This window comes from Dendrobates tinctorius, unplaced genomic scaffold, assembly GCF_039654945.1.
Source record: "Dendrobates tinctorius isolate UK_male_01 unplaced genomic scaffold, ASM3965494v1 ptg000054l, whole genome shotgun sequence".
Lineage (NCBI taxonomy): Eukaryota > Metazoa > Chordata > Amphibia > Anura > Dendrobatidae > Dendrobates > Dendrobates tinctorius.
In genome coordinates, this window is record NW_027361722.1 from 5,254,006 (window position 1) to 5,271,997 (window position 17,992).

The 17,992-nt window shown below is 43.3% G+C and overlaps 2 protein-coding genes across 9 annotated transcripts in view; both read right to left on the minus strand.

The window, feature by feature from the left end:
- Nucleotides 1–17,992, minus strand: part of ZBTB20 (zinc finger and BTB domain containing 20) — a 1,106,032-nt gene that overhangs the window by 475,661 nt on the left and 612,379 nt on the right. The gene's annotated exons all lie outside the window — the stretch shown is intronic.
- LOC141091474 (uncharacterized) overlaps nt 825–17,992 on the minus strand; it is a 35,087-nt gene continuing 17,919 nt past the window's right edge. Inside the window, exon 2 of the mRNA XM_073577078.1 lies at nt 825–17,677. Coding sequence (XP_073433179.1) covers nt 940–2,514 — 1,575 coding nt within the window. The 5' untranslated portion in view covers nt 2,515–17,677 and the 3' untranslated portion in view covers nt 825–939. The remainder of the gene's footprint in view (nt 17,678–17,992) is intronic.

Below are 17,992 nucleotides of genomic sequence, written 5' to 3' on the forward strand. Positions count from 1 at the left end.
TGACGAACGGTCTCCTGTTCTGATCTTGTTCTGATGTACGTTCTCCTGTTCTGATCCTGTTCTGATGTACGGTCTCCTGATCTGATGTACGTTCTCCTGTTCTGATCCTGTTCTGATGTACGGTCTCCTGATCTGATGTACGTTCTCCTGTTCTGATGTACGTTCTCCTGTTCTGATGTATGTTCTCCTGTTCTGATGTACGTTCTCCTGTTCTGATCCTGTTCTGATGTACGGTCTCCTGATCTGATGTACGTTCTCCTGTTCTGATGTACGTTCTCCTGTTCTGATGTATGTTCTCCTGTTCTGATCCTGTTCTGATGTACGTTCTCCTGTTCTGATCCTGTTCTGATGTACATTCTCCTGTTCTGATCTTGTTCTGATGTACGTTCTCCTGTTCTGATCCTGTTCTGATGTACGTTCTCCTGTTCTGATCCTGTTCTGATGTACGTTCTCCTGTTCTGATCCTGTTCTGATGTACGTTCTCCTGTTCTGATGTACGTTCTCCTGTTCTCATGTACATTTTCCTGTTCTGATCCTGTTCTGATGTACGTTCTCCTGTTCTGATCCTGTTCTGATGTACGGTCTCCTGTTCTGATGTATGTTCTCCTGTTCTGATCCTGTTCTGATGTACGTTCTCCTGTTCTGATCCTGTTCTGATCTTGTTCTGATGTACGCTCTCCTGTTCTGATCCTGTTCTGATGTACATTCTCCTGTTCTCATGTACGATCTCCTGTTCTGATGTACATTCTCCTGTTCTGATGTATGTTCTCCTGTTCTGATGTATGTTCTCCTGTTCTGATCCTGTTCTGATGTACGTTCTCCTGTTCTCATGTACGCTCTCCTGTTCTGATGTATGTTCTCCTGTTCTGATCCTGTTCTGACGAACGGTCTCCTGTTCTGATCTTGTTCTGATGTACGTTCTCCTGTTCTGATCCTGTTCTAATGTACGGTCTCCTGATCTGATGTACGTTCTCCTGTTCTGATCCTGTTCTGATCCTGTTCTGATGTACGGTCTCCTGATCTGATGTACGTTCTCCTGTTCTGATGTACGTTCTCCTGTTCTGATCCTGTTCTGATCCTGTTCTGATGTACGGTCTCCTGATCTGATGTACGTTCTCCTGTTCTGATCCTGTTCTGATCCTGTTCTGATGTACGGTCTCCTGATCTGATGTACGTTCTCCTGTTCTGATGTACGTTCTCCTGTTCTGATGTATGTTCTCCTGTTCTGATGTACGTTCTCCTGTTCTGATCCTGTTCTGATGTACGTTCTCCTGTTCTGATGTACGTTCTCCTGTTCTGATGCTGTTCTGATGTACGTTCTCCTGTTCTGATGTACGTTCTCCTGTTCTGATGTACGTTCTCCTGTTCTGATGTATGTTCTCCTGTTCTGATGTACGTTCTCCTGTTCTGATCCTGTTCTGATGTACGGTCTCCTGATCTGATGTACGTTCTCCTGTTCTGATGCTGTTCTGATGTACGTTCTCCTGTTCTGATGTACGTTCTCCTGTTCTGATGTATGTTCTCCTGTTCTGATCCTGTTCTGATGTACGTTCTCCTGTTCTGATCCTGTTCTGATGTACGTTCTCCTGTTCTGATGCTGTTCTGATGTACGTTCTCCTGTTCTGATGCTGTTCTGATGTACGTTCTCCTGTTCTGATGTACGTTCTCCTGTTCTGATGTATGTTCTCCTGTTCTGATCCTGTTCTGATGTACGTTCTCCTGTTCTGATCCTGTTCTGATGTACGTTCTCCTGTTCTGATCTTGTTCTGATGTACGTTCTCCTGTTCTGATCCTGTTCTGATGTACGTTCTCCTGTTCTGATCCTGTTCTGATGTACGTTCTCCTGTTCTGATCCTGTTCTGATGTACGTTCTCCTGTTCTGATGTACGTTCTCCTGTTCTCATGTACATTTTCCTGTTCTGATCCTGTTCTGATGTACGTTCTCCTGTTCTGATCCTGTTCTGATGTACGGTCTCCTGTTCTGATGTACGTTCTCCTGTTCTGATGTACATTCTCCTGTTCTGATGTACATTCTCCTGTTCTGATGTACATTCTCCTGTTCTGATCCTGTTCTGATGTACGTTCTCCTGTTCTGATGTATGTTCTCCTGTTCTGATGTACGCTCTCCTGTTCTGATCCTGTTCTGATGTACGTTCTCCTGTTCTCATGTACGATCTCCTGTTCTGATGTACGTTCTCCTGTTCTCATGTACGATCTCCTGTTCTGATCCTGTTCTGATGTACGGTCTCCTGTTCTGATCTTGTTCTGATGTACGTTCTCCTGTTCTGATGTACGTTCTCCTGTTCTCATGTACGATCTCCTGTTCTGATCCTGTTCTGATGTACGGTCTCCTGTTCTGATCTTGTTCTGATGTACGTTCTCCTGTTCTGATCTTGTTCTGATGTACGTTCTCCTGTTCTGATCCTGTTCTGATGTATGATCTCCTGTTCTGATGTACGTTCTCCTGTTCTCATGTACGCTCTCCTGTTCTGATGTACGTTCTCCTGTTCTCATGTACGCTCTCCTGTTCTGATGTACGTTCTCCTGTTCTGATGTACGGTCTCCTGTTCTGATGTATGGTCTCCTGTTCTGATGTACGGTCTCCTGTTCTGATCTTGTTCTGATGTACGTTCTCCTGTTCTGATCCTGTTCTCATGTACGATCTCCTGTTCTGATCCTGTTCTGATGTACGGTCTCCTGTTCTGATCCTGTTCTGATGTACGGTCTCCTGTTCTGATCCTGTTCTGATGTACGTTTTCCTGTTCTCATGTACGCTCTCCTGTTCTGATGTACGTTCTCCTGTTCTCATGTACGCTCTCCTGTTCTGATCCTGTTCTGATGTACGTTTTCCTGTTCTCATGTACGCTCTCCTGTTCTGATGTACATTCTCCTGTTCTGATGTACGTTCTCCTGTTCTGATGTACGTTCTCCTGTTCTGATCCTGTTCTGATGTACGATCTCCTGTTCTGATCCTGTTCTGATGTACGTTTTCCTGTTCTCATGTACGCTCTCCTGTTCTGATGTACGTTCTCCTGTTCTCATGTACGCTCTCCTGTTCTGATCCTGTTCTGATGTACGTTTTCCTGTTCTCATGTACGCTCTCCTGTTCTGATGTACATTCTCCTGTTCTGATGTACGTTCTCCTGTTCTGATGTACGTTCTCCTGTTCTGATCCTGTTCTGATGTACGATCTCCTGTTCTGATCCTGTTCTGATGTACGTTTTCCTGTTCTCATGTACGCTCTCCTGTTCTGATGTACGTTCTCCTGTTCTCATGTACGCTCTCCTGTTCTGATGTACGGTCTCCTGTTCTGATCCTGTTCTGATGTACGTTCTCCTGTTCTGATCCTGTTCTCATGTACGTTCTCCTGTTCTGATGTACGTTCTCCTGTTCTGATCCTGTTCTGATGTACGTTCTCCTGTTCTCATGTACGCTCTCCTGTTCTGATGTATGTTCTCCTGTTCTGATGTACGTTCTCCTGTTCTGATCCTGTTCTGATGTACGGTCTCCTGTTCTGATCTTGTTCTGATGTACGTTTTCCTGTTCTCATGTACGCTCTCCTGTTCTGATGTACGTTCTCCTGTTCTCATGTACGCTCTCCTGTTCTGATGTACGGTCTCCTGTTCTGATCCTGTTCTGATGTACGTTCTCCTGTTCTGATCCTGTTCTCATGTACGTTCTCCTGTTCTGATGTACGTTCTCCTGTTCTGATCCTGTTCTGATGTACGTTCTCCTGTTCTCATGTACGCTCTCCTGTTCTGATGTATGTTCTCCTGTTCTGATGTACGTTCTCCTGTTCTGATCCTGTTCTGATGTACGGTCTCCTGTTCTGATCTTGTTCTGATGTACGTTCTCCTGTTCTCATGTACGCTCTCCTGTTCTGATGTATGTTCTCCTGTTCTGATGTACGTTCTCCTGTTCTGATCCTGTTCTGATGTACGGTCTCCTGTTCTGATCTTGTTCTGATGTACGTTCTCCTGTTCTCATGTACGCTCTCCTGTTCTGATGTATGTTCTCCTGTTCTGATCTTGTTCTCATGTACGATCTCCTGTTCTGATCCTGTTCTGATATACGTTCTCCTGTTCTCATGTACATTTTCCTGTTCTGATCCTGTTCTCATGTACGCTCTCCTGTTCTGATATACGTTCTCCTGTTCTCATGTACATTTTCCTGTTCTGATCCTGTTCTCATGTACGCTCTCCTGCTCTGATGTATGTTCTCCTGTGCGCCCGTCTTACCTCACTCGCCCTGACACTGACACTTTCTGCAGATTATAAATGGACATGTGAGTCACTCAGGGCGCTAAATCATGTCAGAGAAGGCATTCACTTACTATTATGTGTTTTTATTTTTTTTTTCATGGATTTAAGAGCTTGGATGATATCAGAAAAGCCAGGCAACAGAGCAATTTCTGTTCAGCTCGACGGGGTGTTAGTAAGGTAGTCGCATTGTAAACCTCCATGTATTATAGGTTTTCCTTAGGATTTGATGACTAGTGATGAGCGAACGCGCTCGGATAAGGTGTTATCATGCTCAGGTGCTAACCGAGTGACTTTGTCGTGTTCTAGTCCCTGCAGTTGCATGTCTCCCTGCTGGTCTACAAACAGGCGATCTCTGCATGTGTTGTGGCTGTCTATCAGGCATGAGACATGCAACCATACGGACTAGAATATATTATTTGGGCACACCCAAGATACTCGGATAACACACGGGCATGATCAAGTAACATATTATCCGGGCACATTCGCTCACCACTATTGATGACCCATTCCGAGGTCAGTAAGGGGCTGACACCTGATCATCTTATGGCCGACATGACCTGCAAACAATGTAAAGAGCCGGGACATCACAACCCCATACACTGTGAAGTGGTCACTCTTGGTACTTCAGCTCAGATTGCATTCACTTCAATAAGAGAGAGCTGCAATACCCAAGAATGGCCACTATATGGAGTAGAGAGCTGTGGTCTTCCGTCATTGCACACCATTAAATTCCATCCACCTTGTCGGAACCCCCCAACCTGATATTGATTACCTATCACAAGTCCTGGACAATCCCTATCTGGGCAGAGTATGTAAGGGTCTGGTCACATTTGCTTCTAAAAAGCTCCCGTCACTAAAATAATATTGATGCATGGAAACCTGAATAAACTTAAATTTCTTCATGAACACAATTCCACAGCGACAGTGAAGACCGACACTGACAGAGAACACAAGAGACTCTGCAGGCAATAAGGGTAATGCTGCTCCCTCTTCACTACTGCGCAAATCTTGGAGACACTATGGCCGTTGCTTTCTGTCTATACCCCGGTAGAAGCCAAAATGACTCAAAAACCACAAAAAATCTCTGTCTCCAATTTTCTTTTTTTTTTCACATTCATTCAATGTCGTCAGTATTTCAAAATGTAACCAAAATTACACAGAACCTTCTCAGTATTTGCCGCCATCATCTTTTAATTTCCTTTTTGCACATCTGTTGGTAATTTGCCTTAATTACATGTTACTACACAAAAAATGTGATATCGCGGCACCGGCCATTACTATGGTAATTAGTGCGTTATATCCCCATCGTCAGTGACTGACCTCAGTCTCTTTACCCGTTCGTTAGTGACGGCGTCCGCACGACATTCTATATGGTCTATTCTATATATGACTGGATACAGCTAGTGAGCTGGTGGAAGGTCTCTCCTTGGGTCACTGACCATGGCAGTGAAAAGAAGGGATCCCCTGGTTAGCCATATTACCAGTGAGAAGGTTCACTATAGCCATAACTGGCCCCATACTGGAGCGCTCACACAAGTGGGGGATTTTGGATGATAGAATTATCTGTCGTGATCTGAGCCCTGATGAGACACATACCAATGGTCGACAGACACTGGTCTCATTTGTACCTTCCACACGTCACAGCGTTATCTTCTCCAATCATCTTCCTTACCAACACTGTAGGGGAAAACTTGAATATTATCTGTAACTTCCATTAGAAATGATTAATCTCCTGGAGGAGGAACGCTACCAGCTCACCGTCCTAAATGTGACGGAAATGCCAATGCCAGCCAGGCTCTCAGATACGCAGACAAGGCTCCGGACATTTACTAGTGTCCAATTTACTTTCCAAAAGCTAGAAATCTCTAGGAATTTCCAGTGTATATAGAACAGAAGAGAAAGGTGTTCTCTGGACTACTGCTTGAAATACACTATAAGAAGACAAGTATTGGCCGCCATCTTAATAATTGAATTTAGGTTTTTCATTTATCCTCATTGACTCAGTGTATAACATTCTGCCCTGTTGCCCCTGGTAAATAAAATCCAGCCCCACTGCCCATTGTGAATATCATTTAGTCAAATTGCCACCCATGTATAATATCCAGCTCCATTGTCCCTAGTGTATAACATGTGGCTGCATTGTCCCTAGTGTATAAAATTTGTCTCCATTGTCCCTAGTGTATAACATGAGGTTCCATTGCCACCGGGGTATAATATCCAGCCCCATTGTCCCTAGTGTATAATATCCGGCCCCAGTGTCCCTAGTGTATAACATCCGGCCCCAGTGTCCCTAGTGTATAACATCCGGCCCAGTGTCCCTAGTGTATAACATCCGGCCCCAGTGTCCCTAGTGTATAACATCCGGCCCCAGTGTCCCTAGTGTATAACATCCGGCCCCAGTGTCCCTAGTGTATAACATCCAGCCCCAGTGTCCCTAGTGTATAACATCCGGCCCCAGTGTCCCTAGTGTATAACATCCAGCCCCAGTGTCCCTAGTGTATAACATCCGGCCCCATTGTCCCTAGTGTATAACATCCGGCCCCAGTGTCCCTAGTGTATAATATCCGGCCCCAGTGTCCCTAGTGTATAACATCCGGCCCCATTGTCCCTAGTGTATAACATCCAGCCCCAGTGTCCCTAGTGTATAACATCCAGCCCCAGTGTCCCTAGTGTATAACATCCAGCCCCAGTGTCCCTAGTGTATAACATCCAGCCCCAGTGTCCCTAGTGTATAACATCCGGCCCCATTTTGTGATAAGCAGCTCACTATCAATAGACATAAACATAGAGAGTTTGGTGTGGGCGGGGTCAGCTGTGGTATGGGCGGGGGCAGCTTTTCAGCTCTGCTACATTCTACATCTAAGAACTCTGATTGTATCATAACTGGTGCACCCAGTACAGTGATACATAGTTGGATTAAGGGTCTCTTTTCCTTCATTATGCTGCTCTCAGATGAGGTAGCAAGAACAGACTCCCTTTAATGCCTATGGGTATGGAATGGGAGGTCACGCCTGTAGAGTGTATCTTAGAGTGTACCTCGGGAGATTCTTTCATGGCCTAAAATGTCAACAGTAACAGAACGGAACCTCTTGGATAACTGAAGATATTGTGTGACAAACACGTTAGATAATACTAGAACGGTTCTTGTTATCTACATATCTGGTAAAGGTTTTTGGACAATCATCTGCTTACAGGAAAGATACGTAAAAGTATTTAACCTGTGAAGTTACCCATAACCTATCCTCTCTGTTCCTCTAGAACACATTCTGGTTGCCTATTTCTTCCTCTCCATCTCAAACATAGCCTCGGATTACAGCATACCTAGCCTATATTTCACCCACCTCATGGCCATCTAGTGTTAAGAAACCTTCCGTAAAACACCAGGGGCTGAATATCAAGGACTTTAGATCAGGGGTGCATAACCTTTTTCGGTTTAGGGGCTACATTGTCATACAGAAGAAATAACAAGAGTGACAAAAAATGAAAATGGTATTACCTTCAATGACATGTCAAAAGTATATATCTTAGATGTCTGATAGGTGCAAATTCTACATCCAGGTCTCCGACCTCCATCAATCAGCGCTCTGATAAATTCACACTTTTTTTGCGAGGATTTACAAGTAGATTCTGTGATCTGAAATCCATATTAACAAAACGCTCCAAACCCTCTCTGAATAACATTCTGATTGATTGTATTGGGGAGAGCTCCTGCACACCATGCTGATCTTCACGTTATTTTTAACATTTCCAATTAAAATCAATCAGAAGCTTATTTTAGTATTTGGAGACATTTTATAATGTTGCTTTTGCAGTAAAATCTGCTCATAAACCATTTAAAAAAAACTGTGAATATAATGAGGAAAAGGTGATGAATGCATAAGGCTCTGTACAAGAGAGTTTTCACAAGTCCAAAAACTACAGTGGAGAGAGTCGCAAGCACGGAAGACCAACTGTTGCATTCACATGTGAAGTGCCAAACAGGTCAAAGGTCCCCATTCCCTGATGTATGAGGCTTCCTAAGGTGTCTATGTCATGCACCGGTTGTGCTTTCCGGTCCCTGTTCCACAGCTTGTCACTGCTCCTCTGCATGTGTGGCTGCTCACATATTAGTAACATGCCACTACCAGATCAGTCAGGTAACACCTAACTCCCCTCCCCCCATTCAAAACACATGGATGATTGGTAGAAAGTGTATGGATGGTGGGGAGATATGGCTGTTGTCTGAAAGAGCGCTCGACTCTCTTATGTGCATGGTCAATTTGACTTCACTCATTGTAACCTTCACCTCACCGTAATCTAGTGATCATCATAACCTTCATCTCATCGAAACCTAGTGATCATCATAACCTTCATCTCACTGTAATCTAGTGATCATCGTGATCATCTCACCGTAACCTAGTTGCCATCATAACCTTCATTGCACTGTAACCTAGTGATCATTGTAACCAAGTGATCATCGTAACCTTCATCTCATTGTAACCAAGTGATCATTGTAACCAAGTGATCATCGTAACCTTCATCTCACTGTAACCAAGTGATCATTGTAACCAAGTGATCATCGTAACCTTCATCTCATTGTAACCAAGTGATCATTGTAACCAAGTGATCATCGTAACCTTCATCTCATTGTAACCAAGTGATCATTGTAACCAAGTGATCATCGTAACCTTCATCTCACTGTAACCAAGTGATCATTGTAACCAAGTGATCATCGTAACCTTCATCTCACTGTAACCAAGTGATCATTGTAACCAAGTGATCATCGTAACCTTCATCTCATTGTAACCAAGTGATCATTGTAACCTTCATCTCATTGTAACCAAGTGATCATTGTAACCTTCATCTCATTGTAACCAAGTGATCATTGTAACCAAGTGATCATCGTAACCTTCATCTCATTGTAACCAAGTGATCATTGTAACCAAGTGATCATCGTAACCTTCATCTCACTGTAACCAAGTGATCATTGTAACCAAGTGATCATCGTAACCTTCATCTCATTGTAACCAAATGATCATTGTAAACTTCATCTCATTGTAACCAAGTGATCATTGTAAACTTCATTCACTGTAACCTAGTGATCATTGTAACCTAGTGATCATCGTAACCTTCATCTCATTGTAACCAAGTGATCATTGTAACCAAGTGATCATCGTAACCTTCATCTCATTGTAACCAAGTGATCATTGTAACCTTCATCTCATTGTAACCAAATGATCATTGTAAACTTCATTCACTGTAACCTAGTGATCATTGTAACCTTCATTCACTGTAACCTAGAGATCATCGTGATCTTCATCTCATTGTAACCAAGTGATCATCGTAACCTTCATCTCATTGTAACCAAGTGATCATCGTAACCTTCATCTCATTGTAACCTAGTGATCATTGTAACCTAGTGATCATCGTAACCTTCATCTCATTGTAACCAAGTGATCATCGTAACCTTCATCTCATTGTAACCAAGTGATCATCGTAACCTTCATCTCATTGTAACCTAGTGATCATTGTAACCTTCATTCACTGTAACCTAGAGATCATCGTGATCTTCATCTCACCGTAACCTAGTGATCATTGTAACCTTCATTCACTGTAACCTAGTGATCATCGTAACCTTCATCTCACTATAGCCTAGTGGTCAACGTATTCTCCTACCACACTAATGCTTTTTTTGGACCATATTGATCTAGTACTAGGGAGAAAACCACCGTACACCATCCATGGAGACATCTCATATTTTCATCCTGCAAAAACTAACTTTGAATCTTATCCTTCATCTATATTATGAGCCATCAGATTTCCGTGATTTATGGATTCCTATCCACAGCTTGCGTGCCTTTCCCAAGTTCTGTGGGAACAGCTTGCTATGAATGTCTCCTTTGATGCAAACAGGTTTTTAATACATTTTATACATTGAGGGGCACGGCGCCATGTTCTGCCCAGCACAAGATGCATCGTACAGTTGGTATCTCTGCAGATCTGGCTGCGCGGTATATTATGCAATGAATACGGGTATTACACACGGCGCTGGAGACGCAGACGACTAAACATCTCGTTAAATCGTCTGAACCCTTTTCCCTCCGCGAAGTGTCACATTTAAACCCTGAACGTTGCTACGCGTTTGTTTGCGTTTTGTCTTGGCGTGTCACATTAAATGCATTAAGAACATGGATATGAAACAAATGTCTGAGTGAGACTCGATGATGCCACTAGAAACAAGTTGCTTTGTACATTGGTTTGACAAGTGCATTAAAAGAAGTGTATGTCAAGGAGGGGAACAGAATCTGTGCTTCACGAGCGTTCCCTGAGGTGACACTTCTGCAGGCTGAGGTGCAATTTGTCTTTCATGCAAGGCTCAGACTTGTCTGCCTCTATTGTTGCTACCTGCCTCAGTCAGAGGAGAGACAGTCAAGCTCTTCCTTGGCGTGTTCACTCGCGGTGACATGTGCTTCCTTTTATTTACTACCGGAAAACCAGTTTTCATTGGGGAAAGGAACATTTCCAGAGTTCAGAGAGACTCCTGATATACCTGGAATAATAACATTATAAAAGGACCTCCAATGCCTGGAAGATACCACCGGGAACAATGACTTTTAGTGGATGGTATGTCCGCCCAATCACATTAGTATAGGTCAGACTTGCTGATATCCACAGGACTGGCAGACCACCTAATGGCTATAGGGACTCTCAACTCTTCTGTTGCAGATGATGTCAGGGATCTGAAGAATCAGGCTTGAAAACTCAACATTTCCAGGAGAGATAAGCTGCCAACAGAGATATCTAGCAGCTGGTAAGGCTGGCGCCACATATTGGTCACCCATCACCTAAAATCCAACTGCAGGATCTTTCTTTTCCAAGACATTTGGCATCAAAGAAGAATACAGAGGCCTCCAACCCCCATTATATGGTTGGCCATAAGGTTTGGCTGACGTTGATCCAAGGATTATGACCAGTTTCAACTCTTTTCTCCCCATTCAAAGCTTATACATTCTCAGCCGAGTCATCTTTTACCTCCTTCATGACCACGCTATTTTACTTTTGGGTGCTTTTGTTTTTTCTCCCCTTCTTCCAATAGTCATAACTTTTTATTTTCTTCTTGACATTGCTATATAAGGTGTTTTGCAGGACAAATTATATTAAATTTCATCATTCATTTTACCATGCAATGTACTGAAAGATGTTAAAAGATTTGTTTATAAAAATGCAATTCCTCCATTGTTGTGTTGGGTTTTGTTTTTCCGTGTTCATCGTGCGGTAAAAATGACCTTGTATCACCATAATTGAGACATCAAATTTCTACGGATTTTTTTGGTGATGAAAAAAAAAATTGCAGAAACTTGTGTCGCTGTTGTTTTTCTGCGTGGTGCATGAACGCATTATTGCTTCCATTTTGAGCTTAACATTTTGTTACATTTTTCTATTGAGGTGCGGAGATGAAAAAATAAAAACACACAATGTTGTTTAAATGTTTTGCTATTTATTGTGATTACTATGTGGATAATTTTCATATTTGAGTAGGTCAGACTTTTATGGATGCAGCTTTATGTGCTTTATTTTTTTCTTTATTTATAAAAGACTATAATTCAATTTAATTTTTTTCTTTATTTTTTTAGACCCAAATGAACTTGCAGATGTAGAGATGAGAGGATCTCTGACATCCGATTTCGACAGCTCCACTGAATTTTCTCAATACAATTTGATTTGCAGTGAAATTAAACTTGAAAGCCCCTAATTGCCAAAAAAATACATTTTACTGGATTGAAGGCATTTTTGAGCTCTTTAATGCAAACCATTGTCTTAGTAATGTCCAAGTGACCTCAACCTATCTGGATCGGAAAAAACGGATAATAACCGGTGGTAACAAACAGCTTATTTAGCAACACACAGCATTAGCTGACTTTTTAGGTTACTTAAATTGTAAACCTGCCTCGGGCCGCTGTATTTAGGTGGTGTGTAAGGGTCCCGTTTCATTAAGGCTGGTTTCACACTAGAGTTTTTTAGCGCTGCGCTTCGTGCGCGTCCATGCGCTTGTGTCCTGCGCCCCTATCTTTAACATGGGGGTGCATGGTCTAGCGTATGCACGCGTTCGTATGCGTTTTCGTGCACATGCATTTGGACGCAACCTGTTGAATTTTTGGTCCGTCTGACCTGTCTCAAAAAAACGCATGTGCATGCCTGCGTTTAAAATCGCATGCATTTTAAGAGTTAACATGGCTAGAAACTGGTTAAAACGCATGCGCCTAAAAAAAGAAAACGCATGCAAAACGCATGATGCGTTTTTTGTATGCGATTCTATTGCGCACGAAGCACAGCGCTAAAAAACGCTAATGTGAAACTAGCCTTAGGGACGCACCAGCGATCCCGACAACGATATGACCTGGTAGGGATCGCTAGTGCGTCGCTACATGATCGCTAGTAAGCTGCCAAACAGGCAGATCTCTTTAGCGACGCAGCATCGATCCAGCGATCAAGCACAGCGATGCATGCTGGCCAGCGGGACGCCGACGACGAAAAAATGACCCAAGACATTCCTGCACGATCAGCGATATCCAGCAGGGGGGCCGGTCGCAGCTATGCGTCACATGTAGCGAGATCGCTGGCGAGACTGCTGTTGCGTCACAAAATCGGTGACACATTAGCGATCTCGTTATGTGAGACGGGGCCTTAAGGGTCTGATATTGGGAAATGTGCAAACCGTTAGTGTATTAATTGTGTTTACTTGTTTACATTTCTAGAATGTGGAGATTTTATCGTTTGGCTTTAATAAAAAATGTCATGTCAATCTCACGATCCACACTTTTTGTGACAAATAAGCCTTGGTTTCAGGATTTAAGTTTTGTAGTAAAATTAAGACAAAGGGGTTTAATATTCCCCTCCTTGTTTGCAGTGTTTGAAAAACAATATAAAATGCAGATGCTAAAGCAGAATATCACAGATCAATCAAGTCAGAATCATTCTGACACCGCAGGTCCATATATATATACTGTATATATATATATATATATATATATATATATACACACACACATATAAATCTTTGGTTTATTATTCACAGACTGAAACTACCAGATATTTGTACTGTGCTCCCGCAGTGCAGTAGCACATCGCAGAGATTAGGTCCTTTTTTATCCCTCTCATCTCTATTCCTACAATGTACAAGTATAAAATGGCACTCTTTGGTAAGATCCCCTCTTTTATACTGGCTGCGACAGCACCCGGCGATTGGCTGGGTTACACCATGTGATGTGAACGCTGCCACACATTTACGTCATTAGTGGCGCTCTCTGCTGCAATCTTCAGCGGTGTGTGTGAAATGGCATTGTCATGATACCAGTGCTGGGTGACCGGCACTGCTGGGGTTAATGTTCTGACCTCAGTGCAGACTCTCACCTGCACACCTGGGACCTATTATGGTGGCCTCTCCCTGGTTCTGGGGAGGCTTCTTATAGCCTCAGGACGCTCCCATCCCCGTCAGTTATACTTTCTCCCTTGGCATTGTGTGGTGACCCCGGAGTGTGCTTGTGCTGTGTTCTGGTTGCATGATTCTCTCTGTACGACTCGGTCTGTTCTCTGGATATTGCTTGTTGGATTCTGCTTGGTACCTTCTACGTCTGTTTGGTTTTCATCTCTGCTTGGCCCTGACTATCCGTTTTGTCTCATCCCTGGTACTTTACTGATATATTGTGTATGACCTTTGGCTTTGTCTGACCTCCCATCTGTTTATCCCTCCTGTACCTCGCTGGTCTGTATTGTGCATGACCTCCGCTTTGCCCGACTTTGAGATTTCTACCTTCTTTGAAAGCAGGACGCTAAGCCCCGCCCCATTGCAGTCAAATGAACGTTCACATGACCGTAGGTCCTGTGCTGGCTTGCTAAACGTCTACATTCAGGTCCTGTGCATCTTTATTTTCCGGCTGTTCTTGTCCCCAGGGGTCCCTACAGTGCGGGTGAGTCCCTGCTTAGCGGAGGCTGTACGCCGGCGCTGTCAGGACACTGACAGGCATCAGTCATTTAGGTAGAGTCTTCATGATAAAAATGAAACGATCCCCATGGTACAAACACTCATGGAACGGACCTATTCTCATTTTTAGTAGAACAAGCGGTCATCATAGTGCTTGGAGCGCAGCATCTCTTTTTCACACCATCCATGGTGAAAAAGCGTGAGGACCACTGGAGCCTCTCTAGATTCCTCCACAGTGGGGACTGTCCGTCCTGCAATATTGAGCTATACATCTCTGCAGTTTTCATATGATACAGAAATTAGCAAAAGGCGAGCGCAGGAGCATCAGCTGCAAAAAGGCTACAGAATTCTTTTTATTTTTCCCTAGCTTTTATGTCTCCTCTGAGTCTTCTGCCATTGATCCTATGTGATCTTCTAGGAACAAAAAAAACTCTGAAGCTTGTCTACTTATTAATACTTCCAATGTGGAAACGGGGTCATTAAAGGACGAATGCAGCAGCATGCCCAGATCCCCATCCAAGGAGACGTGCAGGAGAGACCCCTTAAGAGGTTCCATTATGGCTGAAAGTCACTGACTCCAGGGGTGAAAGAGGTGAAGACTCCACAACTGCTCACAGGTGGTATGGTATGTCCCTGGCACAAGACATTTCATACTGACACCTGTCACCAGACTCAGAACCATATCATAAAATCATGGCCCATGGGTTCCTAGTATAGAAACATGGATCATGGTGGAACTGGACTGCATAAACACTGCATGATGGGGTAAAGGAAGGAAGGGAAGGAAGGAAGGAAGGAAGGGACAGAGGGAGGAAGGAAGGAAGAAAGAAAGGGACAGAGGGAGGAAGGAAGGGAGGGGCGAGGGAAGGAAGGGAGGGACGAGGGAAGGAATGAAGGAAGGGAGGGAGTGAGGGAAGGAAGGGAGGGACGAGGGAAGGAATGAAGGAAGGGAGGGAGTGAGGGAAGGAAGGGAATGAGGGAGGGAAGGAAGGAAGGGAGGGAGGGAGGAAGGGAGGGAGGAAGGGAGGGAGAAAGGGAGTGAGAGAGGGAGGGATAGAGGGAAGGAGGGGAAGGAAGAAAAGGAGTGATGAAAAATAAAGTATAATCGAGAAAAGGAAAACAGAAGAATAGAAAAGTAAAAATCGAGAGAAAAAGAAGTAAAAAAACAAAAATAGAAAAAATAAAGGTACGAAGGAAAGAAAGATGGATAAAGAAAAAAAGAAAGGAGATAAAGGAAAAAAGGAGAAAGAAATAAGGAGAAAGAGAGCTAGAAAAAGAACGTAGTATAGAAAGAAAGAGAAACAAGAAAGAATGAAAGAACGAAAAAGAAAGGATGGATGGAAAAAAGGAAAAAAATGAAAGGAGTGATAAATAAAACAGTAAAATGAAAGGCCAAAAAGAAAAAGAGAAAAAAGGGGACGTACACAAGGAGATGGGGAGAGAGAGAAAAAGAAAATAAGGCTGAGTTCACACGTGGCGTTTTTTTCACGTTTCCGCGGCGGTTTTAACCGCGCGATTGTGCTGCGAAAAATAAGCATCCCATGCATTCCTATGGGATTCCGCAATGCTGTGCTAATGCTGCGGTTTTTACCGCGGCGGAATCGCTTTGCGGTAAAAAACGCAGCATGCTCATTAATTTGTGGAATCGCGGCGATCCCGCACCCATAGGAATGCATTGTTCCGCTTACCTCCCGCATGTGGCTGTGCCCACCATGCAGAAAGTAAGCAGAACAATTTGCGGATGGTACCCACGGTCCGGAGGAGAGGAGACTGTCCTCCGGGCTTTGGGTACCATATCCCTGTAAAAAATAGAATTTAAAATAAAAAATATTGTTATTCTTACCCTCCGACGTCCCGCGCAGCCTTCCCGCTTCTCTTCACGCTCTCGTTCCCAGTAGTCCTTTGCGAAAATGCTCACGATGGCGTCCGTTCTCGCGGGATCGCGAAGTCTCGCGGTCATTCGCGCGACGTCATCGCGAATGACCGCGAGACGTCGCGATCCCGCGAGAACTGACGTCATCGCGGGCATTTTCGCAAAGGATTACTGGGAACGGATGCGCGGGACGTCGGAGGGTGAGAATAACACCGTTTTTTTTTTTTTTTTTACATTCTATCTTTTACTACTGATGCCGCATAGGCCGCCTCAGTAGTAAAAAGTTGGTCACACTCGTCAAACACTATGTTTGATGAGTGTGTCCAACATGTCAATCAGTTCTCCAAGCGATGCTACAGATCGCTGGGAAAACGCTAGCATTTTGCAAGCTAATTACGCTTGCAAAATGCTAGTTTTTCCGCGGGAAAATCGCGGGAATTTAAAATGCGATTTTCCCGCGGACTGGAATTCCGGAATTCTCTCGGTAATTTCCGCGAGAGTTCCGGTACGTGTGCACTTAGCCTAAAAGTAGCAAAAAAAAAGTGGGAAAAAAAATAAAGGAAGGAAGGAGAGGAAGCAAAGAAAGAATGTAAGAAAGTGATAAAGAAAAAAGGAAGAAAAAAGAGACGGAAATAAGGAGAATGGGAAAAAGAAAAAAGAAAGGTTGTAGTAAAGAAAGAGAAACAAAAGTAAGAAATAAATATGGAATGAAATAATGAAAAAAAAATGACAAAGAAGGAATTAGTAAGAAAAAAGGAGAAGGAAAAGAAATAAGAAAACACAGATAAAGAAAAAAGAGAACAAAAGTAAAATAATAAAAAGGAAGCAAGAAATAGGGGAAAAGAAAAATGAAGAATGGAAGAGAAAAAACGAGAGAATCGTCTTCAAACTCTCTGATAATCCAGCACTTTCCAGATTACGGGAACTTTCTACAGAAGTAGATCTGCGTTCCCTGACGTTAACCAGCCCTCGGTCTCGGCCTCCTACAGATGTTGCTGAACACACCGTCCTTTCTGGAAGCGCTATATGTGATAAGTGCCCTCCACAGGAACACCTTAGTGTTTCTGATTGCTTATCTAAAGCGATGTGGATGTTTAATTGCCCTATTGCTGCAACAAAAGTATGTAAACATACATAATCATCTGCTTGAGGTTCCAGAATTTCCGAGCTGCAAAATAGATGATCAGGGTAATAAGCGGGGAAAGCGGCGTTAATAATTGATAGGAATAAACATTCTTGTCAATAATTCATCCTAGCAATAAGTGCGCTATTGTTTTTCCTTTCTACATTTAGCTCTATACATCGCGGTTTCTGAGAGTTCAGAATTGGTCAAAGCTCCAGCAAAACCTGAAAAAAGCAGGATGCATGAGGGTCCGGGCAGGATAACCCCCCAGGACTGCATAATAGGGCGCGCACACATCCGCATCTCATCATTATAGATCTGTATTGTTCTGTGTTCAGGGTCCCCGGGGTCCACTCCAACACATCTTCTGCTATTTATGCTTTTGTAATGAGGGTCCAATGCTCATCATGAACCTCAACCACAAGGAGTAAAAGGTGGTCATTACTGTGATGAGATCGCTGCAAAACATCAAAGTGTACAATATAATTATACCCTAGTAACATTCAGAGCTGAATTCACAATTCTGCTATTAATGCATATCTCTACCTCTATCACCTGTAATCACTGCAGTCACATTCAGAGCTGCATTCAGAATTCTGCTATTAAAGCATAACTCTACTTCCATCACCTGTAATCACTGCAGTCATATTCAGAGCTGCATTCACAATTCTACTTACATGTGATGGAGGTAGAGATATCATTATAATCACTGCAGTCACATTTAGAGCTGCATTCTCAATTCTGCTATTAATGCATATCTATACCTAGATCAC